Source organism: Geotrypetes seraphini, chromosome 2 (assembly GCF_902459505.1).
Source record: "Geotrypetes seraphini chromosome 2, aGeoSer1.1, whole genome shotgun sequence".
Classification (NCBI taxonomy): Eukaryota; Metazoa; Chordata; class Amphibia; order Gymnophiona; family Dermophiidae; genus Geotrypetes; species Geotrypetes seraphini.
In genome coordinates, this window is record NC_047085.1 from 401,092,289 (window position 1) to 401,118,878 (window position 26,590).

General features: G+C 40.7%; 1 protein-coding gene across 13 annotated transcripts in view; it reads right to left on the reverse strand.

The window, feature by feature from the left end:
* The window catches only part of HDAC9 (histone deacetylase 9), a 1,077,926-nt gene that overhangs the window by 155,765 nt on the left and 895,571 nt on the right, over positions 1 to 26,590 (reverse strand). For 9 of the 13 annotated variants that reach the window (XM_033930934.1, XM_033930932.1, XM_033930933.1 and 6 more), the window contains one exon: positions 14,951 to 15,217. In XM_033930934.1, the coding sequence (XP_033786825.1) occupies positions 14,951 to 15,217 (267 nt within the window). Of the gene's footprint in view, positions 1 to 10,367; positions 15,218 to 26,590 lie in introns of those variants that run through there. The other 4 variants (XM_033930943.1, XM_033930942.1, XM_033930938.1 and 1 more) reach the window with 2 other exon arrangements.

Sequence of the window (26,590 nt, forward strand, 5' to 3'; positions counted from 1 at the left end):
TAAACTCTGCAAATTCAGGCACCTACGATCAGGTTCATTAATGACTGTAAAACTTGTGAACTCTCATCGTGTGCTGATGGTGCTCTTTGTCTACTTTTACACACACACATTTCCAAAAATCTTACTATCCCGTTCCATTGGGAACCATTCTGGGCGGTTTACAATCTAAAATGCTACAATAGCACCAACGTTAAAGATGATGCATGATTTGAACACTTGGCAAGCCCAGAACTAACACTGAATCAAGAAAGGGTGTTCGCACTATTTTTGTATTGCAGGCCATGCATTAATTTTCAGATTAACGAGTGGTACCTTCTGGTTGATGCAGATTTTAGAAGGCAGTAAGTAATCTTGTGTTTAAATCAGATTTTATCTACTTTAGTTTCACCATTGTTACAATTACCAATACATAGCTTAAAGAACTTTAAGCAATGTATGGGTAATTGTAACAATGGTGAAACTAAAGTAGATAGAATAGAATTACTAATCAAAGCGATGGATGTGCTTGTTTTTGAGTGCAAATTAACTCAACGGGTGTCTCGATAGTCGACAAGCTAACACGCATTTCATCATCCACCATCTGTAGAACTTTACATAAATAACTGTTAAATATATATAGTTACCCAACCAGGACTGTTGCTTGCTTGCTTGAAAAGTAAGCATCCTATCTAAATAAGACCTGAGTTTACAGCCTAAAATCATGCTTACCCGAAGATTTTAGGCTGTAAACTCAGGTCTTATTTAGATAGGATGCTTGCTTTTCAAGCATGCAAACAACAGCCCTGGTTGGGTAACTATATCAGTGGAGCCATGTTGTCCTATGGTGCTTTTAGAAAAGAAATCAAGACAATATTATTTGATAAATTCATCTCTTAATTTGTGCTTTTATCTTTATTTTTTAAACACAATTTACCTTATCCTATCAATTTAAAATTTTTAATGTCTTTTTAATACAACAGGTTGTATTATTTTGTATTTCACTGATTGTCCAGTTTTTCTCTTTTAGGGAAACTTCCTAGAATTCTTTTGATTGAGGCGGTATAGAAAAATAAAGTTATGTTATGTTATGTAAATTTAATTTTCTGCTGGTTTTGGTATTTGATAATTTCAATTATAATGTGCAGTGAAAAACATTTGCTCTGTTTAGTGTGCCAGAGCTAAAAACGTTTGAGAGACACTGCTTTATAGAATATCAATTATGATTTGATGGTATAATTTTTTGGCAATATTTGCATTGGGGGTTTGGGTGGAGCATAAGCTTTGGGGGAAAGGTACACATATACATTATAACTACTAGTACCGTGAGGTTACCACTAGACATAAATTTAAGAGTGAACTCTTCCCCTCCTCCTTCCTTTCCATTTTCACTCCTTCCCCCTCTTTTTCCTCATCCTTTAAGGGCTCCTTTTACTAAGCTGCTTTAGCGTTTTTAGCGCATGCAGCATTTTAGCGTGCGCTAAACCCGCGCTACGCAGCTAGAACAAATGCCAGCTCAATGCTGGCATTAGCGTCTAGCGCGTGTGGCAATTTAGCTTGCGCAATTTCACGCATTAATGCCCTAACGCGGCTTAGCAAAAGGATCCCTAAGTGTGAATGTGTTAACTTTCCTATCAATTTTAATGAAATTTCTTTCTTATGATTTTTTTTTTAAATTGTAAAATGCTTTGACATGACTGATAAGGCAGTAGTAAATCAAATTTATAAATAAACATAACCATAGAGGTTAGGACAGCTATTTTCCCGAGGAAGCCACAAAGTGCAGGAGTGAGTGAACTTCTTTTCTGCCCTGATTGCCCCCACTGGACCACTGGGGGTTGCAGATATGCCTGGAAGAGGGGTGGTAGAAGGAGGAGGGAGCAGGGGTGTTTTGCTTGGTAAGAATGAGGGGGGCTTGGTATCACTGGGAAGGGTAGAGGAGGATCAGGACCTGAGTGCTGGAGGATGGAGAGGCTCTTCACACTTTTTCTTGTTATGCAGGTCCCAGCTAATAGTCAGCTGGGGCTGGCATAACTGGTCTTGTACATACCCTGTTTGAATATTGACCAGGCTTCACATAAGCTCCAGCAACCAGTATTTTCAGATCCAGTGACCAGACATGGCCCAGCATTGAATATCCAGAGCTAAATTAGCTGGCCAAAATGTGTCACCAGCTGAATATTGTCCAGTGTTTTGTGCACATTTTACCACACAATGGATGCAGCCATTTATACCCGCTGTAGAGCTGAAATAAGTGGTTGCACCTTAAATGTAAACACATGTTTAGCCACTTGGGTAAATTAAGCCATCCAAAACTCCTGCAATGTTGTTAGGTTATTCAAGACTAGGGCTAGATTCAATAAAGTCAGCAATCGTCGCTAAACCTGTTTTACAGGTTTAGGGACGATCACTGCTAACCAACCCAATTCACCAAACATCACACTAAGGCCCGGATTCTGTATAGGAAGCCGGTCCCGGGTGTCCTATAAAGAATCGGGCCTACACCTGCCCGATTCTGTTACCGACGTCCATGTTGCAGACACCGGTTACAGAATCGGGTTTAACATGCCCAACCCCCCTCTCCGGACCCCCCAACAGCCCCCCCGAAGATCGCCGGCAGGAGGGTGCCTAACTCCTCCTGCCGGACCCCCCCCCAACACCCCCCCTAATATTGCTGGCAGGAAGGTGCTCAACCCTTCCTACCGACAGAACCCGCCACCCCCGACGATTGCGGCAGGAAGGTACCCAACTCCTCCTGCCGGCCCCCCTAAGATCACCGGCAAGAGGGTGCCTAACTCCTCCTGCCGGCCCCCCTAAGATCACTGGCAAGAGGGTGCATAACCCCTCCTGCTGGCCCCCCCAACACCCCCCTAAGATCACTGGCTGGAGGATGCCCAACTCCTCCTGACGCCCCCACAACAAACCTCCCCCCCACCCCGGAACCCCCCCTTGCTCTTACTTTCAAGTTGGCCTGGACGGCTCCTCACATGTCCGGCCAGCAGGCCCGCTTCCGTCCAAATGAGGTGGGCCCGTCCCTCCCCTGCCCAACCCACAGGATCCTAGGGCCTGATTGGCCCAAGTGCCTAAGGCTCCTCCTATAGCAGGGAGCTCCTTGCCTCGATTAGGTACAGCGGCCGCATCTACTTACCATGTAGGCCAGCATTTTGCTAGCCTACATTGAAAGCATCTCCCGTTCTGGTAGGGAGACGCATAGGGCCGTCTAGGCTCACTTAAGGCTATCGCCTAGCCTTAGGCAAGCTTAGACGAGCTTGCAGGCCTCTCTGTGCTCCCTGGAGGAGCCTTCAATATAAGCGACCTGCCTGGGGAGCATTTTTTTAAGAAAAAGTGCCTCCCGATTGACTGATTAGACAGCCTACAGCTGCCTACAATCGGGAGCACTTTGCAGAATCAGGGCCTAAGTATTTTCCCCCTCGATCACCCATTTTCCAATCCAGCAATGCAAATTAGTAAAACCCCATGCAAATAGTCAAGCGATTGATTCACTTGTATTGCTTGGCTATTTAGCATCGGGTTTTACCGATCCTAAAACTCAATTTCTGTAGACCTGTCAGCAACTGTGTTACTGACAGGTCTGCCTGGGGGGGGGGGGGGGAGGGTTACATTTTTTTCCAATGGCACAGATATTTTGCGTATATTGCACATGCAAAATATCAGCCCATAAAAATTTTTTTAAAATCCCCCACCAATTCCAACGGCCCTCCCCCAATGACCCCCGACAAGCGTGCCCCCTCCCAACCCTAAAACAAATGGCAGGAGGGATGCCTACTCCCTCTTGCCAGGAAAGACTTCCCCCTACCCTCCTACCCTGAAGAAAAAGGCAGGAGGGATGCTCACTTCCTCCTGCCATGAAGGCACCTGCTTCCTTCCCCCCTGAAAAAAAACAGCAGGAGGTATGCCCACACTCTCCTACCACCAGAGGGTCCACTCCCTCTCCCCCTCCAGGCCCCCATGCCCCATACCTTAAAGTTGGGAGCAGGAGGTACTGAAAACACCTCCAGGGTTGTCTTAGGCCCCTCCCTGGTACATCATTTGATGCATAGGAAGGGGCCTAAGGCCCTGATTGGCTACGACACCTCGGACTTCTCCCTTGGGAGGGGCCTGAGGCATCTAAGCCAATTAGGGACTTCCTTAAGAAGAAGCCTAAGGAAGTCCCTGATTGGCCCCTTCCCATGGAGAAGTCCTAGGTGTCTGAGCCAATCAGGGCCTTAGGCCCCCCTCCCCAGTGCATCATTCTCAGAAGGGTAAAGCCTCTCTCAGGTACAAGCTTCTACACACTTCCACTTATAGAGCTCTCACATTCTCAGAGTCCAAATGGTTTAAAGAATTGAATCTTCCCTCAGTTGCAATAGATTGGAATATCATCTGGCTCAATTTATTCAAATCCATCAAATCAGCCTCTTTATTACAATCTACCTTTTTTCTTTTACATAGAGCCACATGGGTCCCCATCCTCGTAAACAAGATTGACCCTTCTATGTCTCCTAATTGTTGGTCATGTCAGCAATCACCTGGTTTCCTGGAACACTTACTATTCTCATGCAAACACCTTTCCTTATATTGGGAAAAGGTCTGGAACATCATGTGCTCTATTTTGGATCTCAAAGAATGACTCAATTTCTCCATTATTATTTTTATGGCTCTAGGCCTTAGCACTCAACTGAATGAGCACAAGATCAAGCTATTCACCATCCTGATGTCATCAGCTATCAAAACCGTCCTTTGCTATTGGAAAGACCTATCCAAGGTTGATTTTCATGTATGGTGGAATAATATTTGCTTGATCGCTAAATTTGAAAGGGTTTGGCAGAGAAAAATAATACTCTTTCCAAATACAATCTTATATGGTCACCTTTGGCCCAGTTTTGTGATCATTAACATGCTCAACGATTCACCTACTTTGCTACATTATACCTATCACTATCTAATTGGCTCATATATCACATGAGTATGCTCTGTGGTTTTCACCCTGTGTTGCAATTACTTTATATGATGTTCTACTTTCTTTTTACTCTCCATTGAAACCTAATAAAAACTTTTGACCTTAAACACCAACCTCCTCTCTTTAAATATAAGCTTATAGCAAACATCACTTTCAAAACTACTTAGGTAAGTTACCAAATTGAAGTCAAACTTATCTCAATATGTCCATCGGCCAGGGGATAGTATCAGATATGTTTTGCTGTATTATTGGCTTTATCAAGTCAAGGTCTTCCCCTCTCCAACCGCTCACCACTCACAGTCCCAGCATGTCTGCAAATGGGCATGCCCTCGACCTACCTCTATCCCTCCCATGGCCGTGGCCTTTTGGAGTTATGCACTAAAAAATGTAGGCAGAGTTTATAGAATAACAACTGGAACAGATGTGCATGCAAATCCAAAATGTTGCCAATTAACTCCAATTGTTACTTGTTAACACCTCATTAAATAATTAACTTGTGCATCTGCTCTGAGAACTCAGATTTGATTGTGCAAATTCTGACAACCAGGGTATGTGGTGTATCTTCTAGATGTTGTGCTATTACCGGTGCTTTTTTTTGTAGGCATCATATCTCAACCATGACCCACCTCTAAGGAAACAGGAAGTATGTCAAAGAGATGGGACACAGTAGAGAGAAGAGACTGGGGCCAGTGGCAGGGCAGAATTTGGGAATCGCTACCTTTGTTGTCATTTGGAAGCCCCAAAGAAAGGTTAGACTCACCTCAGACAGCAAGATTTTTTTAATCAAAATTCATATCAGATTACAAAATTTTCCTATTTAAAGACACCTTTAATTGTTAGGACTTAGCAGAACTTAGGCCAGGATTCTCAAAAACTTGTATTAAATAGCAACGGTCCTCTAATGCATCCGTTTTGACAGTGAATCTAAAAAAGCAAGACATTCTCAAAAAATCACACAGGAGAGATGCCCACACTCTCCCATTGCCCTAAAATCCATGCTACTCCTATGGGAGGGGCCTTAAACAGCTTGGGTCAATCAGAGCCTCAGGCACCTCCCCAGATGTATCGGGAAGGATCTTAAGGCTCTGATTGGCCCGGATGGCCCATAGGAGGGGCCCTAGCCATATGGGCCAATCAGAGCCTTAAGACCCCTCCCGGTGCTTTCAGGGAGTTGCCTGAGGCTCTGATTGGCTGAGGTTGTTTAAGGCCCCTCCCATAGGTTGGGCCTTATACAACCTGGGCTAAAGCCTCAGGCCCTTCCCAGTGCATCTTGGGATGCACTGGGGAGGGGAAGGCCCATTTTAGATGATGCAGGCAGCTGGGAGGAGGGAGTCCACATCCCTCCGGGTTACCTATTAGAGGTAAGGGGGAGGGGCGACAGAGATGGGGGAGGCGGTCACTGGCCAGCAAGGGAAAGTAGACATTACTCCCGCTGGAGGGGGAGGGGGGTCGGGTCATATCGGGTTGTGGCGGGGATTTTAGGGCAGTGGGAGAGTGTTGGCATCCCTCGCACTGCAGGGGGAGGGTGTTGGGTCAGGTTGCGACATGGCGTGGCTTTTAGAGCAATGGTATAGTGTGGGAAACCCTGGACCAGTCACTTATTTTTGTCGCCAAAAGCCATCGCTTTTTGAAAATGGCTCAGCATTTTTTAAGAATCCACCGGAGGGTTCATTTCAATGTTGAACAGCCCATTTGAATGTCAGTGTCGGAGACTGCTAGAAGCCTTGCTAAAGACAGAGATAATCCGTTTTGATAATGCAACGCTAAGCTGCATACAGGCTAAACCGCCAGAAAACAGTTTAGCAATTGCATTAAAGTTTTGAAAATCTGAGCCTTAGATTTGCAGTACTCTTTTTTTTTTTTTTTTTATCCCCTCTTTTTGTTCTCTCCCCTCCCCAGCTTTTCTATCCACGGATTGTATGTCACACCCTCTTCCCCTTTTGTTTCTTTCTGTCAAAAGCCTTTCTATGTATTTAATATGTCCATGCATACTGTTAAATTATTTTTAAACCTTTTTCTGTATACCACCTAGATTATTTTTAGATAGGCAGTCTATCAAACCCTAATAATCTTAAAACTTGACTTAGAGAATGGGGTTGAGGACTGATGGGGGAACATGCCAAACTGCAGCCACTGGGGTGGGGAACAAGTAGAATAGGTGCTAGTACACTGTACTGGTGTATACCGGCACCAAAAAAAAAAAAAAGGCATGTTGTTACTTTCAAAAAACATTCAAATCCAAGGTGAAGACTCTTTTCTCCCCTTCTTTTTTACTTTCTCCACTATCTTTATCAGAACATTTACACAGATCCAACATTTTAGCTGTTTCTCTCATTTTTTTTTTTTTACCCCATTACATTTAGGAGGTCATTTTAAAAGGATTAGTTGCCATTTATATATTTAAACAAGCTGGTTTACATATGTGAATAAGGAGAATTTTTTAAAAACCATCTATGCAAATATACCTGTGACACATACAGAATTTAAGTGGATATGTATTGAGTATGAAGTCTATATATGTGTCTATTTCCTGTTTTGCAGCAACACTACAAATATACTTTAAAAAATGTTCCTGTCATCATTTACACTGGCTCTGAATCATGCATAATGGTTGGCCAGCTGCTCACATGTACCTAGATTTTGGAAAAAATGACTGGGAAGGAAATCGTGCTTACCTCTCTGCTTTGAGGTTAAAATGATGAACTATTTGGACACCTACCAGACAGTACTTACCAAAGATATGGGCTTTCTTTCCCACTAGAAAGACATTTAAAACTGCTTTGTCATCTCTCTGACTCATGCTCACTCACCCACACCTCCCTCTTCCTGTGAAACTATCCCTGAAATGCTTTCATGTTTTCCTTATATATACTGATATAGAAACCTTCAAAGAAGGTTTGGATAGGTACCTAGAGGACAAAGGGATTGAGGGGTACAGATAGGAGTAGAGGTAGGTTATAGGGATAGGATTAGAGGATTAGAGGCAGTTACAAAATTAGTCAGGGGCACTGTTCAGGCAATTAGGCCTGATGGGCCGCCACGAGAGCGGACCGCTGGGCAGGATGGACCTCTGGTCTGCCTCAGCGGAGGCAACTTCTTATGTTCTTATTGTCAACATTTGCTTATTTCTGATCTGAAGAAGGGCTACCTTCGAAAGCTCATCATAAAATGCATTGAGGTAGTCCGATAAAAAAGGTATTACCTTATTTCCTTTGTTTTTTTGCTTTAGTTCTATATATTACCTTGGAAAGTGGACTAACATGGCCACCAAACCATTTCACTCTCTGCTGTTGAAACCACCTCGAATAATCCTAATTTCACAAATGAGTTTGGGACCACGTCTCTTTAACTGGCTTCTTTCAGATCTAGAACTTACATGTTTAAGTAGCAATAGTTGCCACATTCTGTACACATGTAAGTGCTGGTATTATTACCTTAATTCTACATATGGCGCTGAAAAATGCATGCGCAATTATGGACGTGCACCCAATTGCTTAGGCAATGTAACTGACAAGCAAGCCGATTAGTGCCACTAATTGGCGCCAACAATTAGTGATACTAATTGGTGTTGATTTAAATTTGCGTGCACATTTTTATGTGCCAGGATCTGCGAGAAAAGTTTTACGCATGGATCTGAAAAGGGGCGTAGCCATGGGAGGGGCTTGGGTGGACCAGGGGCATGTCTGGAAGTTGCACACAATTTTATCGGATAAGGGAGATCCGCAGCTAATATAGGCATGACAATTTACGCTTGGTGTAAATCCTCATGCCCAAAATTGGGTATGGATCTCGTCCCCAAACACTATTCTATAAACGACGCCCAACTCAGCACTGTTTATAGAATAGTGCTTAGTGCTAATATTTTTTGGCACCTAAACTTGGCCACCATTTCAAGAATTGCATCCTCTATGTTTGAAAGCCTCAAATATTGCAGGTTTTTTTTTTCTTTAAAATACAGTGTTTGTTTCAGTAATACTTGTATTTTTCCTGAAAACCTTTATGTATTTAATAAAAGGTTTCATTTTCAGTGAGCCTTTTGTAAAATAAGGTATAAGTTGTGAATTTTCCAATTTGTCCTTACCTTTTCTGACTTAGACGACCTATACAAAATTAGGTGCTTCATAGAATGCCAAAGTTAGGTGCCTAACTTAATTGCCAAAATAACCTTAATAGCCTCAATTAAGAGCTTTAACAAGCTCATAATTGAAAAAAAAAAAAATTAATTGGCCGATTCTAAAAAAGATAGGCACCTATTGTATGGTGCTTAGCATCACCTAAGTGGACATGTTTTGGGGTGGAGACAGACATAGGCGCTACTAGCTATGATTCTCTAAAGAGGCTCCTGCAAATTTGGCCAGTACAACCCTGGCCTACATTACCAGTGTCTAAGTTCTCTGTTAGGTGCCTTCAGGTGTAATTCTGTAAACAGCGCCTAAGCGTGATTAATATGTGGCTGCGCTGTTTTTCTAGGTGCCAGCTGATTTAGGTCCCATTTACAGTCCTTATTATTTTATTATTTTGATGCTTTTCAAAAAAAAAACCCAGACTGTAAAGTATTTTGGGATGCAAACTCTGACACAGCATCCCTTATTATTATTCAATTTTTGATCATACAGACAAAACCAATAGCGCAATGGTAAAATAAGCCTAAATTTTAAATCATTTCATATTTTATAATTTTTTTGCAAAACTTTCTTCAGAATAATAGGCAAGGAAATGTTTTGAATATGTCAACTAGACATGAACAAATTAGCTCTTTCACCAGCAGCTGTTGTATGGACACAGCAAAGAGCATTTTAGAAAGGACATCCAACTCAGAATATGGGCGTCCAAGTCTGTACATCACATATGGACAGTCATGTCTCATGTAATTTATAACAGGAACTGCTGACATAAGCCTGTTCTGAAATACATGAGAAATGGCTAACCGAGTGCTTGCTACGTCCTGCTGGTTCCAATCCCACTGCAGTTGTTTACAATTTTCTTTTCCTTTTGTTTTAATTTTACCTCCCCCTCCAGGGACAGAAAAATACTCCATCCAGTAGAGAACTTAATTGCAACACCTTTCTGTAATCAGATCTAATAACAACATCCATCTTTTTAGTCATGGACATTTCTTCCCCTTCTGTGATAGGAGTTGGACGTCCATATTTTGACCCCTCTCTAGTCCCACCCAGAACATATTCAGGCCACACCCCCTTTTCATATGTATATACTGCAGGTTTAAGTGTCCATAACCTAACTTTATAAAATTGATATTTTGACGTCCATGCAATATGAATGTCTAAATGCCGGGTTTTAGAAGCTCAAAACATGAATAGAGCTTCTAAAATAATGATCAGTGTGTAACAAGTGCATTTGGATGTACATTCAAAATAAAGCATCAACTAAGGAGGTCAACTCTACACAAAGTCAAATGTATGAAAGGGGATCTTTTAAAAAAAAACTTTATTTGAGAAAGGAATAGACTCATAACAGAAGGCAAAAAAAGGAAACATACAAACTGAATATATTTACAACAGAAAAACAAGAAGTCACCATGAAAGGTGTAAATTATAATAAATACAATAGATTAAAAGGTCATAGACATTTTAAATTAGAAATGTGGTATTTAAACCCACGATACCCTTCACTAATTCCAAGTAGTTGCTCAACTCAATTAAGAGGCTATCAAATTTGAACAAAATTAAACTCCCCTTGCTATAAAGGTGCAATGCTCCGAATGACATTATAAAATAGATACACTCTGTCATCACATGTTTTGGAAATCACATTGTACAAAATTCTGCTTGTCGGCAGCCTCCTTCCCAAAATAAAATGTATCGTAAAAGATGCACTATCCCTTTTTTGAGATTTAAGGGTTTTGTTTTTTTGTTTGGGAGGAGACAAACACGGTGCTCAACTAGGTGTGCTCGATATATGACATTTTTTCAAGAAGAGGATTTTTGAGTTGTTGCCTATCTAGCCAAGGTATGGCGTAAATATTCAGGGTACTAAGAGGTATGTCTACTAAAAGCCCTAATGTGCACTTAGGGCTGATACTATAAATAGCACCTAACTCGGTAGGTGCCTGTGAAAACAGCACATATTGCATGTCAATGAAAGGCGTTGTTTGAAGAATCACACCAGCTCTAAATCAGGGATCTCAAAGTCCCTCCTTGAGGGCCGCAATCCAGTCGGATTTCCCCAATGAATATGCATTGGAAGCAGTGCATGCACATAGATCTCATGCATATTCATTGGGGAAATCCTGAAAACCCGACTGGATTGCGGCCCTCAAGGAGGAACTTTGAGACCCCTGGTCTAAATTGACTTGGGCACTGGTAGGCATCATAATGTTAGATACTGGTATATTAAGGCAGGGTTATCTTGGCCTAATTTATTTATAACATTTCTAACCTGCTTAAATCTAAATGGCTTACAAAAAATACACACATAACTATCAATATATCGTATACCTAACATAGATGCCTACTGTCACGTAACTCCACCCATAATCATGCCTACTTTTCATGTAGGTACAGTAGGCATCAGTAGATGCATTGGTGTAGATGCCTACTACGATGGGAGGTGCCTGCTGAGTTAGGTCCATTCTGGCTAATTAATTTCTTGAAATTATTTTTTTTAATTGTCTTTTAATGGCACTTTCAATTAACAACACCAATTCAAAATTTAAATTAGGCACCTAAATTGGTGGCACCTTACACGTGCATCTTTTAGGCTTGTTCTATAAAGAGATGCATGTCAATTCTAGTGCGTGGAACTAAAAAGGGGCTTGGCCATGGGAGGGGCATGGGCGGGTCTTGGGTATTCCTTAGGTGCACTCTTCCAGAAAATGCCTTTTCCATGCACAACTTAGGGGCAGATATTTAGGCCTAGCTTTCATTGGCACCAGTGGCTGCGCCTAAATATTAATTACGCATGATTCTATAAACTGTACCTAACTCTGGAGGCAGTTTATAGAATAGATCTAAGCGCAGATTTTTTGGGGTGCAGATTTTTTTTGTGCCATATATAGAATGTACCCCTCAGTGTGTGTGAAAATGCTTCTCACAAAATGTGCTGAAGCGTTAATCAGTAAGTAATCTTTTTCAATGTGCAAAGTATGTGTGTGTGTCAGGGGCAGAGAATGAGCATGAATACACTATTCAGTTAGCACACTGATCTTTGCCTGTGCCAACTGTTAGTCCATCCTCACAAACAGAAGGCAGTAGATGCTCTCAGATGACTTTATTTTCAGGTTATTTACGCTAATGTGAATGTTAGCACATGACCTGAGAAACAAATATTTGAAAAAACCCAATTTCCTGGGCACACTAGAAATAGGTTATGAACTTTAGTAGACGTACCCCTGTGTTAAGTGAACTAAAAATAAAATAGACTGTCAGGGCAACATATACATGCTTTAGCCAGTCCTAGGTTTTGTCTCCCCTCTGAAGGCATTGTGAATAATTGACCCTGTGGACAGCCAGAACATTTTTGGAAACAGTGTGTACTCTTTATTGATAGTATGTACATGTTCATGCTAATTCACACTTGCAAGCACCACTGGGAAAGAGTGCACGCTTTTCCCAAAGCTGGCAAATGGAAAAACACAAATTTTTCTGCTTGTTTTCATTTATTAATGACATGCAACCACATATGACATGTCACTGACAGCTCATCTCTATCCAGTATTAGTGTGCATGCATCATTATAGTTTTATTGGATCAGTCTGGTTGATTAATCGTTTTTGGGTTTTTTTACAGCAAATTATCATCTGACATATCATCGTGTACTGGCTCAATCAACGTTTCTGAAACCTGTTATCTGAATTTACTGTAGTGACATAAAATTGTAAATGGGAAGTAAAAAGAATGAAGTGGTCAACAGTGTCCCATGAGAGATCTTATAACAGCAAAAAAATCTTCAATCCTACATGGGAAAGTCACATGTTTAAGACATCATCTTAGAACAAATAGCATTCAAATGTCTAATAATTTTGAATTTTTTTATGGTGGGAAGGTGGTTCAAGAACAAAAAAAGGATAATGTATCTTTAGCAGCTGGAACATTTTATAAGAAAGATTTTTTTAAAATTCAGAGCAAAAAGTAAACAGCACATGCTAGTAACATACAGTACATTCAAATTTCTACATTTGGCAAAACAGCTATGTCTTTTTGAACAAGATACTGCACTTTAACGTACCTTAGCATTAGAAATATAAATGTTTTAAATAGGAAATAAACAGAAACTGACATGGATTCCAGGTCAGTGTTGATTATCCACATTAAAGATGGGGATTAGGATAATGAGCCTTTAATCTAGTTTAAACAAAAGGAAACCTATAAAACAAGGTAAACATATCAAAAGAAATGAAGGAACTGATTCACTTGAAAAGCTTCCCTTGCAATTTCCCAAATCACTTTATTTTCTTTAACAATAAATCAATTCATAGAATGCCTTTCAAAAGTCCTTTAAAAACAGAGAACTTAAAATAACAGCAACCATCTCCCCCCTCCCCCCATTACACACACATTTTTGTTTCTCCTACATTCCTCAGTAAATGAATCACTTGGACTTCCTGCTTGCATAAGGCATTTCCTGTTCGGCCTCACAGAATCCCTATTCTGCAGGAGAACAGCAGGGACCTAACAAAGAGCATTGGTTTCAAGACACAGTGGTTTCCACTGTATTCTAAACTGGGCTTATCTTGCAGCATCACACTTGAATGTAGATAGTGGACTATCACATGTGACTTCACCTGAATGAACATTATACTGTCTATTACTTTTTAGCACGTTCATTTCCTATTGCCAGGGTTTGTAACATGGCTAAGATGAAATCTATATTGACAGGAATTATGACCACTGATGGAACTATTTCCCTTGTTCAACCCAGGTTACCATCAGGCAATTATAGTTCTTCCACCACTGCTTTATAGAAATACCACAGTCAGGTGTCTGATGCCTGGCATATCATTCTGCCCATTTTTCATTTTGCAAAAAAAGCACAACAAAAAACAAAACAGTCCAAATATGCCCAAATATGACAAACTAACCCTAGATCAAATAATAATTACATAATGCAAAAGGGGAAAACGATGCACATTTTAAACAGCTTCTTCCTTTACCGTACCTCTGTATCTACCTTGATTTCTTGTTTCTTAAAACAATTGCTTATACACCAGCCTAAGACTGTCAGTGTATCAGCCAGGATCTTTCAATTAAAATAAAAACCACTACCCTTAACAGTGTTCAAGACTACATATGATACAGTATATACAAGCAGATGACAGTAGCACATTGAGACATAACACAGTTTAAGGATGTAAAGAAATGTTTGATGAATCAAACTGCCAAGAGAGTTCAGCAGTCACTGATCTCAACGAACCAGCAGTTACTATAATTGATGTTAAACAATTTGAGGCTAATATACACCTAGGAGGCCCTATTAGGGTTACCCTCATTCCATGCTGTAGGATTGGAACAATATCAGTCCTCCATCTTCACTATTGTAGGACTGAAGATCTGGAATCCCCTGCCTTTACTAATAAAGAGCAAGAAATAACTAAATTGAAGTTGTTTCAACAGGGGTATGGTGTGTTACTAATTTACTGTTTCTGGTAGAAACTTTTAGATGGAGTTTAACAGTTAAGATGGAGGAAGATTGTCTAAACTTCTTTATGTTGTTTATGTTGTTCTTTATGTTGTTTTTTTCTGTTTTTTGATTATGTATGCTTTATCTGTGTTCCACCAAGGATTCTTAGATCGAATGGGCTATAAATTGTCTAAATAAATAAAATCATTGCACAGGAGTAAAACACCTGTGATGCATCTAAGTTAGTTGAGTGCAATAGGAAAGCTCTTCTCAGTATTAGCCTTAAAATTTATCTGAACAAAAAAAAACCAATTAATAAAAGACTTGTATAGCTTATCAGAACATGAAATGCCTATCCAAAGCCTATCCAAACCTTTTGTATGTTCAGATAATAACTTTAATTACAAATCCTGGAGCTAAATCTTTTCCTATTACCTGTTGCATAAAAGCAGCTTGCTCCCCAGATTCCATTTGCTGGGTTTGAATTTCGCCATCACTGTCCGGAGGTTCCTCTTTCACTTTCACCGATCCGAGGTATGGTCCTATCCTGTCATCCACATAAATACTGCTGTCACTTCTAACGCTGTTACCACTTGAGGGAGCCCTATCTTCCTGCATAGGATGATCCCCATGGAGCTCTTCTTCCGATTCATCTAAATGACTGCCAGGCTGCCTTAGTTGTTCAATGGATTTAGAAAGCATCTGAAACACAGCAGCAAATAAAATGTTAAAAATATTCATATCACCATAAAGGTCAAACAGTGCTAAGTCAAAAAGGGTTAATTCTATAAATTGGTGCCTCAGTCTAGGCTAGGGCTACTCAATTCCAGTCCTCAAAGTCCACAGGTAGAGCAGGTTTTCAGGATATCTACGATGAATATGCATGAGAGAGATTTACAATGCATGCAAATCTCATGCATATTCATTGTGGATATCCTGAAAACCTGGCCTGCTTGTAGACCTTGAGGACTGGAATTGAATAGCTCTGGTCTAGGTACTCCAATACCATGCACTTAGCACATGGCATCTTTTCGCCAAGATTTCATTAGAGAATACTAGCATAAGGTCAGCACTGGTGCACCCATTTGAAAGAGCACCCTCTTATTCCATGTGTTCTATAAGCTACATACCTAAGTGGGTTCCATACCCATGGTCTGTCCATGCTCCACCCAAATGTATACCCTTCCCCCTTCACAGTTAGGTTCAATAGCACTTAGGCCCAGATTTTCGAACCAGTGCCAATATCAGTGGACGCTGATCATGTGTCAATCATGCATCATTGTCGGTTTAGGAATCGCGCCAACGTGAAAGATAGGCGTTGGAAATGTAGACAAGGGTTTTCCATGCCTACATTTCTGGCACCTATCTTTGAATTAATCATGCCTACATAGATGCTTTAGGCTGCCTAATGCCACTTCCGGCATTGGCACGCCTACTTAGGCATTCCGTGGCCTAAAGCACCTACATTAGTGTGATTCCGGTGCCGATTTTCTAGGCGCCGATATGTGCCTCAAATCTTGGTTACTAACGCTGTTTGGATGGCATTTTTAATGGAGGTTTGGGCACCTACCAGCGCCTAAAAAATCAGCACCGGTTCGAGAATCCAGGCCTTAAGCACTACCTTATAGCACCTAGTGCACATTGGCCTAACTGCCAATTTGATACCATTTTTAATGTGCATAAATGGTTCCTAAGGTGCCACTTTATAGAATTCTATAAATTTTTATTAGAAATCCAAAATATTTATTAGAAAAGAAAATTTAATCAGTTTACCATGAACCATTAATTGCTATCAACCAAAGAATTTAAACATATAAACAAATATTCAGCTCTAGCTGATATCTAGCTGATATTGGTGCTGGATATCTGAGTGTGATGGCAGCTATCTAGATAATAACTCTATTCAGTGTTGTTTTCTGGGAAACTATCCAGTACACCTAGCGCAGCTTTTTACTGTCCTAAGCTGATGAAAACAGCAGCTCTGAATATCATTGCTATCTGGATAATTTGCTTCTCCATCCAAACTCAACTGCAGAATGATTTTCATCAGCATTATCTAGATAATCCTATTGAAAATCACTGACTGGTTTCAGGGAGCATCCCTTTTCTGGGTAACATAGTAAATGAGAGCAGATAAAGACCTGAATGGTCCATCCAGTCCGCCCAATAGATACATGCATTACAAATCTACAATTAAGTTCAATTGTCTTTGCTCATTGATATTTCTGGGTCATAGCCCAAAGAAGTCTGACTAGTAATGTGCATAGGTTCCAACTACTGGAGTTGCCATTGAAGCTCACTCCAGCCTATCTAGATCATCCCTAATTACTGGAGTTCCCATCAATCCTTCCCCAGCCCATCCACAGCCAAATAGTCATATACAGGACACAAACCATTCAAGTCTGCCTAGTACCGGCCTTGGTTCTTCCAGATATACCCTTCATTTTCTGATTAGAGATCCTCTATGTTCGTCCAAAACTCTTTTGAATTCTGTCACTGTTTTCTTCTTCACTACCTCCCTTGGGAGGGCATTCCAGGCATCCACCACCTTCTCCGAGAAAAATAATTTCCTAATATTACCACCATCCCGCAACCCCAATTTATGTCCTCTAGTTTTACCATTTGGTTCTATATTAATACCTTTTATAATACTTAAACATCTGTATCATATCTCCCCATCGCTCCCGTCCTCTAGAACAGTGGTTCCCAACCCTGTCCTGGAGGACCACTAGGCTAATCGGGTTTTCAGGCTAGCCCTAATGACTATGCATGAGAGAGATTTGCATATAATGGAAGTGAGAGGCATGCAAATCTGCTCCATGCATAGTCATTAGGGCTAGCCTGAAAACCCGATTGGCCTGGTGGTCCTCCAGGACAGGGTTGGGAACCACTGCTCTAGAATATACATATCAGGTCTTCCAGTCTCTGTACGTCTTTTGGCTCAAACCTCCTACCATCTTTGTCGCCTTTCACTGGACCGCTTCAAGTCATCTTATATCCTTCGCCAGATATGGGTCTCCAAAATTGAACATAATATTCCAAGTGGGGCCTCACCAATGACCTGTACAGAGGCATCAACATCTCCTTTCTTCTACTGGTTATGCCTCTCTCTATACAGACTAGCATCCTTCTGGCTACAGCCACTGCCATGTCACACTGTTTCTGCACCTTCAGATCCTCAAACACTATCACTCCAAGGTCCCTCTCCCCTTCAGTGCATATTAGCCTCTTACCTCCCAGCACATATGACTTCCTTGGATTTCTCCCCAAATGCATCACTCTACAGTTCTTTGCATTGAATTTTAGTTGCCAGACCTTAGACCATTCTTCTAACTTCTGCAGATCCTTTATCATGTTTTCCACTCCCTCTGGGGTGCCCACTCTATTACAAATCTTGGTATAATCTGCAAAAAGGCAAACCTTACCTTCTAACCCTTCAGCAATGTCATTCACACACATATTGAACAGAATTGGCCCCAGCAGCGATCCCTGAGGCATTCCACTACTTACCCTTCTGTCGAGCGAATTCCATTAACCACCACCCTCTGATGTCTGTCTGTCAACCAGTTTCTAATCCAGTTCACTATTTTGAGTCCTAAATTCAGCCTATCAAGTTTATTCAGGAGCCTCCTATGAGGAATCGTTTCAAAGACTTTGCTGAAATCTAAGTAAATTACATCTAGTGCATGTCTTCAATCCAATTCTTTGGTCGCCCAGTCAAAGAATTCAATCAGATTTGTTTGCCACAATTTACCTTTACTGCAGGAGCCACATAAGTACGCTGGAATATCAGGCCCTATAGAACTAAAGTGTAGATTCTATTAACTAGTAGTTTTTTGTTTTTTTTTTTAATTTTAGCTCTGATTGTGCCATGCTAGAAAAACGTCAAAGACTCCTATGGAGTGGAGCATTTTATAACCAGCTCCTGGCTATGTTACAACTCAAGATCAATGATTTTGTGTGCATGGACAGACACTTACTTCTAAGGTATGTATCATTTAAGGAAACTATTATTTGGACCTTTACACACAGGAGAAGAGAAGGTAAGGCTGGCAGAAAGATAACACAGGGGAAACTGGATTCAACCAGTTGTAAATGGTTTCACCAAACAATGTCTATGGCTGTAACTACAGAGAGGAATCCAGATCTAATTCTGATCCAGATGAATGCAAATTTCATATTTAATGCAAGGAAATATGATCATGTTACTCCTTTATTTTACAAGCACATTGATTACTGATTCCCCAAAGAATCATATATGAAATTATTTTTCTAGTATTTAAAACTCTGTTGACCAAAGAACCACTTTAATTATCAAAATCTTTGACTCCATATGAACTATATTGGACAATTAGATCCCTAAACAGAATCAATTAGTGATTCCATCATATAGGGAAGCAGTTCAAGAACATATAGGTAATTCTTCATTTTTTGTTTGAGGTCCTACTCTTTGGAATTCTTTGCCAGGAAAATTAAGATTACAAACTAATTTTGGACAATTTAAAATAGAACTTATAACTTTTCTTTTTAAGGAAGCTTTTTAATAGTACTTAAGGATGCTATACAGTAGATTGAGGAAAACTGGAATACAAATACACATAATCTTATATTTTATCCTGCCCCATCTTTATCTTTTAAAAGAACCCCCACTGTCTAGTCTTAGGCACATCTTTTAAATTTATTTTTAGCATTGTAAGCTGCCAAGGTTTTTACCATAAGGACATAAGAATTGCCATGCTGGGACAGACTGAAGGTTCATCGAGCCCAATATCCTGTTTCCAACAGTAATCAACCCAGGTCCCAAGTTCTAGCTAGATCCCAAGTAGTACCGTGGAGGGGCATAATCGAAAGGGACATTTAAGTCCGTTTGCGTCTAAGTCGCAAGTCGTCCAAAGTAAAAAAACAGCCTAGTACACATTTTCGAAAAATACATCCAAAATTTTTTTTGTTTCGAAAATTGTCTAATTATACGTCCTGCCAATCTGATCATCCAAGCCACTAAATTGTCCATCTTTATACCACATTTCTGTCCAACTTTTCGTCCAAGTCAAAAATGCCTAGAACAAGCCCTGTTGGACGTGGGAGGGGTCTGCAAAGTGATGGACTGAACACCCAGACATGCTACCTAAATAGTGGGGTACCTTACAGGGCACTGCTGTGAACTTCACAAGAAGAGTGCCATGTTTTCTCCTCACTACAGCTCCCTTATAGATCATGGTGAGCCCCCCAAACCAGCTCCAGAATCCCCTAGACCCACTTATCTACCACCCCAATAGCCCTCATGGCTGCAGGAGCCACTTATATGCCAGTAAAAAAGGGTTTTGGGGGTGTATAGGGGAGTGCACATGTTTAAATATCAATGCAGTGATTACAGGGACTTATGGGCATGGGTCTTCCTCTCCATGAGTCCCTAACCCACCCTCAAGACGACTAAAGCCGCCTCTGTGCTGGACGACTAGGCTTTCCTATGCCAGGCTGCCAGGTGATAATGGTCTGGAGGCTGAATTTTAAAGATGTGATTAATATTTTTATGGGGGTGGGGGATCGGTGATCACTGGGGTAGTGTGTGGGGATCTGTGTTATGTGTTTTCAGTGCTTATCTGGTGAGTTTAGGTGGGTTTTTGTGACTTAGACTATGGTTTACATGCTCTAAGTCACAACGTTCAAGTTCCGTCGATCGTGGGCTATACGACTAAGGGGTCCTCTTACAAAGGCGCGGTAGCGGTTTAACGTGTGGAATACCGCACGTTAAATCACCTGCCGTGCTATACCTAAGGCCTCCATTGAAAAGGTGTTAGGATTTTAGGCTGCCGCAGGGGTTAGCATGTGATGAAAGGATGTGATAAAAGGAGCCCTAAGTCTAAGCCGGCCCACGTCCCGCCCAACTCCCTCTCTAGACACTCCTCCTGAAACACCCCGTTTATTTTTGGTCGCTCAGCGGCACTATGTAGGCCTAGGTCGTTTAGAAATACTTCCAAAACCCGTTTTTATTATCGGCACTTGAACGTATTTGGGAAATGTTCATCCAAGTGCCGACTTAGGCCGGTTTTTGGACGTTTTTCTCTTTCAATTATGAGCCCCATAATGTTTTTGTGGAATAACTTATCTGGTTCATTAAGATTATGTATGGAACACTTTACCTTTAAAAAATTGCTTAAAACTAAGCTATTTATGGATGCCTACTTATGATATAGTACGTTAATTATCCTTCTGAAATTGTGTCATTTTCCTTGTATTGCAGTTGAGGAGCAATTGCTGAGAGTATCTTGAACATGTTACTGTTATGTTATAAGATATACTTATGAGGATCTCATTGGGTCTTTGTGTAATAGTTTGTCTACATTTTATGTTTTTATGTGTGTTACTTTGGAAACCGCTGAGATTATCAGCGGTATGAAAATTATTAAAATAAATAAATGTGCAGGATAGAAAGTTTTAATAAACTTGGAAACATAGGGCTCCTTTTACAAAGGTGCGCTAGCGTTTTTAGCGCATTCATAAGATTAGCACGCATTATAGCGCGCACTAGCCCAAAAATTACCGCCTGCTTACAAGGAGGCGGTAGCGGCTAGTGCACACGGCAAAAACGCTAGCACACCTTTGTAAAAGGAGCCATAGAAACCTGTCCTAGCAAGGTATCAGAAATGCAGCAACACTGAATCTTTTCAGCACTACATATTACACTCTGACAACTCCGTTGTTAATGGTGACAAGCAAATTCAGACAAATACTGGAAACTAAAGAAACTAAAGAGACTGCAAGAAATGCACTGCTCATCTGGAAAGGGATAAATATCAAGTCTAAATCCATATAGATCTGAAGGAGAATTTGCTCCTCAGGGGTCTATGCTTGAACTGCTGCTTTTTAACAGAAGAATAGCCTTACTGGGTCAGACCAATGGTCCATCTAGGCCAGTAACATATTTAATGCTCAAAAGTAAGAAACAAAACAATAACACTGATGAAACTTTCTGGCATCCATGAGCCTTTCCTGAGAAGTTTACCATCTATTTTGAAACAATTTTGGACTCTATAGCTGTTGGGAACATCTTAGATATATTTTGCCTGCAGTGAGACCCGAATTTTTCAAGGAGTCAGTTTCAAGGTTTGGCCACATCCACTGACACCAGTGGAGTTGAAAAGTGAGCCTTTCCTGACAAGCTTACCTTCTATTTTGAAATGTTTTTGGACTCTATAGCTGTTGGGAACATTTAGCTATACTTTGCCTGCAGAAAGAACTTTGTGGGCATCTTTTAAAGAATTCTTTTAGACTACATAGTTTTATTTTTAATCGTTGGATCTCAAATTGGCAAAATGCTTTGGTTCACAATTTATATAATTCTTTGCTTAGGTTTGGGTGGTTAGGGAATAGGGTTGAGAATGATATATGCTACATCCCAGTTAGAATAACAGAAGGATATAAACATAGAGCTAGATTAACTCTATTATAACAGGTTCTAACTTGGAAAATTGCATTTATTCTGAGACTAACTCTCTTCAAATAATAATGGGTAGAGGTGATTATCTAATCTAATCTAATATTTGTGAGTAGCTCAAACATAAATAGGCTCTAGGCGACTTGGAAAAGAAAAGGAGAATAGGGCAAGAGGGGAAGTAGGGAGGAAGGGGGGGGAAGGAGGAGAAACCTAATCGAATTAAGCAAAAGAATAGGTGTGTATGGCGATCTTATAAAATTAATTGTCAAAGAGCAGAGTTTTCAGTTTTTTTCCGGAATTGGGTGTGGTTGGCTTCTGTTCTTATTGACTCTGCAAGATCATTCCACATTTTGACTCCCAGGGAGGTGAACATGGTTTGGAAGATTCTTCTGTATTTGAGATTTTTCGTTGAGGGGAGGTTCAGTTGGATCCTGTTGAGTAGTCTGTGAGAGGTGGACCATGCATTGGATAGGAGTTTGATGAGAGGGGCTGCTGAGTTTCCGTAGATTATATGATGCATGATGTTTTGAATTTTATTCGGGCTGAGATGGGTAGCCAGTGGAGTTGTTTGATGTATGCTGAGATAGAGTCATATTTTTTCAGGCCAAAAATGAGTCTAACTGCTGTGTTTTGAATGAGCTGCAATTTGTATGTAAGGGTAGTGTTGATTCCCATGTAGACAGAGTTACAGTAATCCAGTTGGGATAATATCATCATCTGGACAATGAGGGCAAAATGATGCTGATGGAAGTATGGCCTGATGAGTCTCAACTGCCTCATGGTGAAGTGGGTTTTCTTTCATAGATGGGAAACTTAAGGTTCCATGGTCAATGTGGAGTCCAGTTTGCAGCCTAGAATTTTTGAGGTTTTAGCTACTGTGAGCGTGTTGCCAGATTGGAGCGTGATGCTTGTTGGTGCTGCTTGTTGGGCACTGTGGAAGTAAAGGACTTTGGTTTTTTTGAGGCATTTAGCTTTAGTTTTTGAGTTGTTACCCAGGTGTGGATTTTTTCTGTGTTGTTTAGAGATTTTCTTGGTGGTGTCAGCTTGGTTTCCTGCCGCTAGTATGAGGAGTAGGATGTTGTCAGCATATGACATTATGCTCTCTTCTTCAAATTGGATGTCCCTGAGTGAGCTCATGAACAGGTTAAACAAAATGGGAGAGAGCGGCGAACCCTGTGGGACTCCACAGAAGGCTCTCCAGCTGCTAGAGAAGACATTATCTTTTTTGACGGTGTATATTCTCTGTTCATGAGGAAGTCCCTGAACCAGTTAAGAACAGAATCTGTTATCCCTATCTCTGAAAGTTTTGCTTTGAGCAGGTGGTGATCAACTGAGTCAAAGGCTGCGGATATGTCAAATTGGAGAAGTATGGCCTGCTGGCCTATACTTAGTAGTTGGTTAATTTTGGTTAGTAATGTTAAGACGAGAAGTTCAGTGCTGTGTTGCTGTCTGAATCTGAATTGCATCTGATGAAGGCAGGAATGTTGTTCTATGTACACTGTTAATTGCTTGCTTATGTGTGTTTTGAGGAGCTTGGTAAGAATGGGGATGCCAGTAATGGGCCTGTAGTTTAAGGGAGTGGAGAGATTCGTATTTGAGGATTTATGTATCGGGGTCAATGCTATTTTTCCCATTTCTTCAAGTAGGTGGCCTTGGTTTAAGGATTTGTTCAGGAGGGCAGAGATCCACATGATGATTTCCTTGGGTGCAGATGCAAGGAGGTAAGGGGGGCAATTGTCTAAGGGCTGCAAAGGTTAGATAGTTTGCATATTAGTTTTTTTACATCAGAGATAGAAAGGGTGGTGAAGATGGACCACATTAAATCAGCCTTACTAGTTTCAGTGGGTTGTTCGGGTGCGGCTGTGGGAGGTGTTTGGGCTGGTAGTCTGCTACTTCTGACAACCGTTTTGATCTTGTTCAAAAAGAAGTCTGCTAGTTCTTGGGCTGTAGGAGTATTAGGGTGACCCTCATGTGGAGGGGCATTTTCAAAACATATGTCTAAGTACAATTTGGATGTATGGCACTTGAAATCCAAAGTTGGCATCAAGAAAATGTCTATTTTCAAAAGGCAAACCACCATACATCTAGAAATAATTTTTTTTTTTAAATCCTCTATCTTGACATCCAGGCCATTGGGTGGCCCAGATCACCAGGACTATATCACATTTTCGACCAAAATTTCATCCAAGTCCCAAACGCCCAGAACAAGACCATTTGGACATGGGAGGGTCCAGTCCTGTAATGGACTGGCTACCCAGACATTGCAACAGAGGAGTGGGGCATCTTAAAGGGTACTACTGTGAACTTCACATAAAGGGTGCCAGATAAACATCTCACCAGAACTCCCTTATAGTTTATTGTGATCACCCAAAACCAACCATACCTACGTGTCTACAACCCCAATAGCCTTTATGGCTGCAGGTGGCACCTATATTGCAGTAGAGTAGGGTTTAGAGTATTTTTGGTTAGTTATAGGAATAACTAAAAAAAGATGGAATAAATCTGTCCCTTTCAATAGGGACAAATGGGATTGGAAGAATTGGATACTAAGAAGATTTTTAAGGTTACAAGCCAATTGATATCAGTAGAAGATATCTACTTCATCTGAAACAGCACAAGATGCTGAAAATTTAGACTTATATTTTGAAAGCAAGGTAGAAAAATTATGTCTGCAACTAAACCAATCTCTGATCGAAGAAAAACAGGATCTATTAGCAGCTATAGACTACCCTTCAGATAGAATATGGCATTCTTTTCAAAAATTAGACGAAACAAATTTGGAAAGTATAATATTTAAATATGCTAAATTTTACTGTCAACTAGATTCTTGCCCTCCATATTTGATGAAATCTCCATCTCAAAATTTTAAATATGTTTTAGGTGAGTGGTTGTGATACGTATGGGATATATATGATATGAGAGTTGTTTTTAGTAACAATGGCTGTTTAAGAAACCATCTTCTACTAAAAGGATCCTAATACCAAATAACAACTTTCTTTTTTTAAAAGGGGAACTAGAGTTCAGAAAGATAACTTGCACCTGGCGAGCCAGATTTAGTCAAGACAGGATATGGATGATTCAATCGAGAGAAGGGGGGGGGAAAGACAGGATGTGCATAAATGGTTAGTGAACTTGTCTGTGATATGTTCATGTTTGAGCACATAGACAAACCGGATCCTGACCATAATACTTTGAGTAAAAAAGTGCCTATATGCTCATGTTTGAGCACAATACATAAACCGGATCCTGACCATAATAACTTGTTTGTGACATGTTCATGTTTGAACACGTATACAAACCGGATCCTGACCATAATTTGAGCATAAAAAGACAGGCAGAACTCAGTGGAATCGGGACTTCTCGGGACTTCTCCACTGCTGACGAGCCGTGTGATGCTGATATGAGATGAATGCGCTGCCTCTGCTGTTTCGCTGGTCCTCCGATAACAGAGTGATGATATAATATATAGTAACAAATTATTGATTCCTTACTGCATGATTTCATTATTATAAAATTGTATGAATAAACCTATATTATGCTTTCAGTCATCTGTGTATGCTATTAATTTTCCCAGTCAGAGAGCTGGTGAGGGGAAGGGAAAGTGGGATATAGCATTACCCTAAGAATAATAGCAATACATTAATTGGCGTAGTCGGCAGGATTTCTCTAAATAAGACCGAACAATGTTCCGGCGTAAGGAGAAATCTAAAAAAGAACCTGCAGGGATACCTGGCTGGACCGGGGACCCGTATGAAATAATAGCAGCAGAAATGGCCAATCATGGATTGGTGGAATCATGGAATAAGGAGTTAAGGGAATTTGAACCAAAGAATGTGGTACAAGTACTTGAAATAATCCCTGTGAAAACAGGTGAAGCAGTTACCCTGGCTCGAAGGAGTTGGGTGTTGGCCTCTGCATACCGTGGGGTGCACAAGCGGTTGCAGACGGCACTTAAACCAAAGAATGGTGTACAAGTACTTGAAACAATCCCTGTGAAAACAGGTGAAGCAGTTACCCTGGCTCGAAGGAGTTGGGTGTTGGCCTCTGCATACCGTGGGGTGCACAAGCGGTTGCAGACGGCACTTAATGAGAAAGGGAGAGTAGAACAGAGTAGGTTAGAATTAGAGGGACGGTGTCTGGTGCTGGAATGTAATAGTAAATTATTAAAGGATAAACTGGAACATTATCAGGATGTAGCAGAAAGAGCAGCTGTAAAAGTGGCACAAAATAAGTATAAAAAAAGGAAAGGGAGGATTAAAAGGGGTTGGGATGATTGCCCCGGGGACCCCACTGTCCGGACCCTGAAATAGACCCGCCATCTGTAATAAAAAGAATGCAGCCCATTACAAGAAGGAAAAAAGGGCTTCTGTACGCTAAGATCAGCGTAGTGAGAGATCAGAGTTTGCATAGCTAAGGGATTCTTGCTGTGTTGAGAACAATAGAGATAACTTTTTTTTAGTGTTTAGACGACCATGTGGGTTTGCATCCCAGTAAGAATAAAGAGTGAATTTTTCAAACACAGGTATCGATTTATGCTGTTGTAAATATTAGCTAGCAGAGGGATTTCAAATGTAGTAACTTGCAATTACCTTGTTAGCAGCAGGAGGATTTTTAGATTTTTAGAACGAAAACTTTACGAG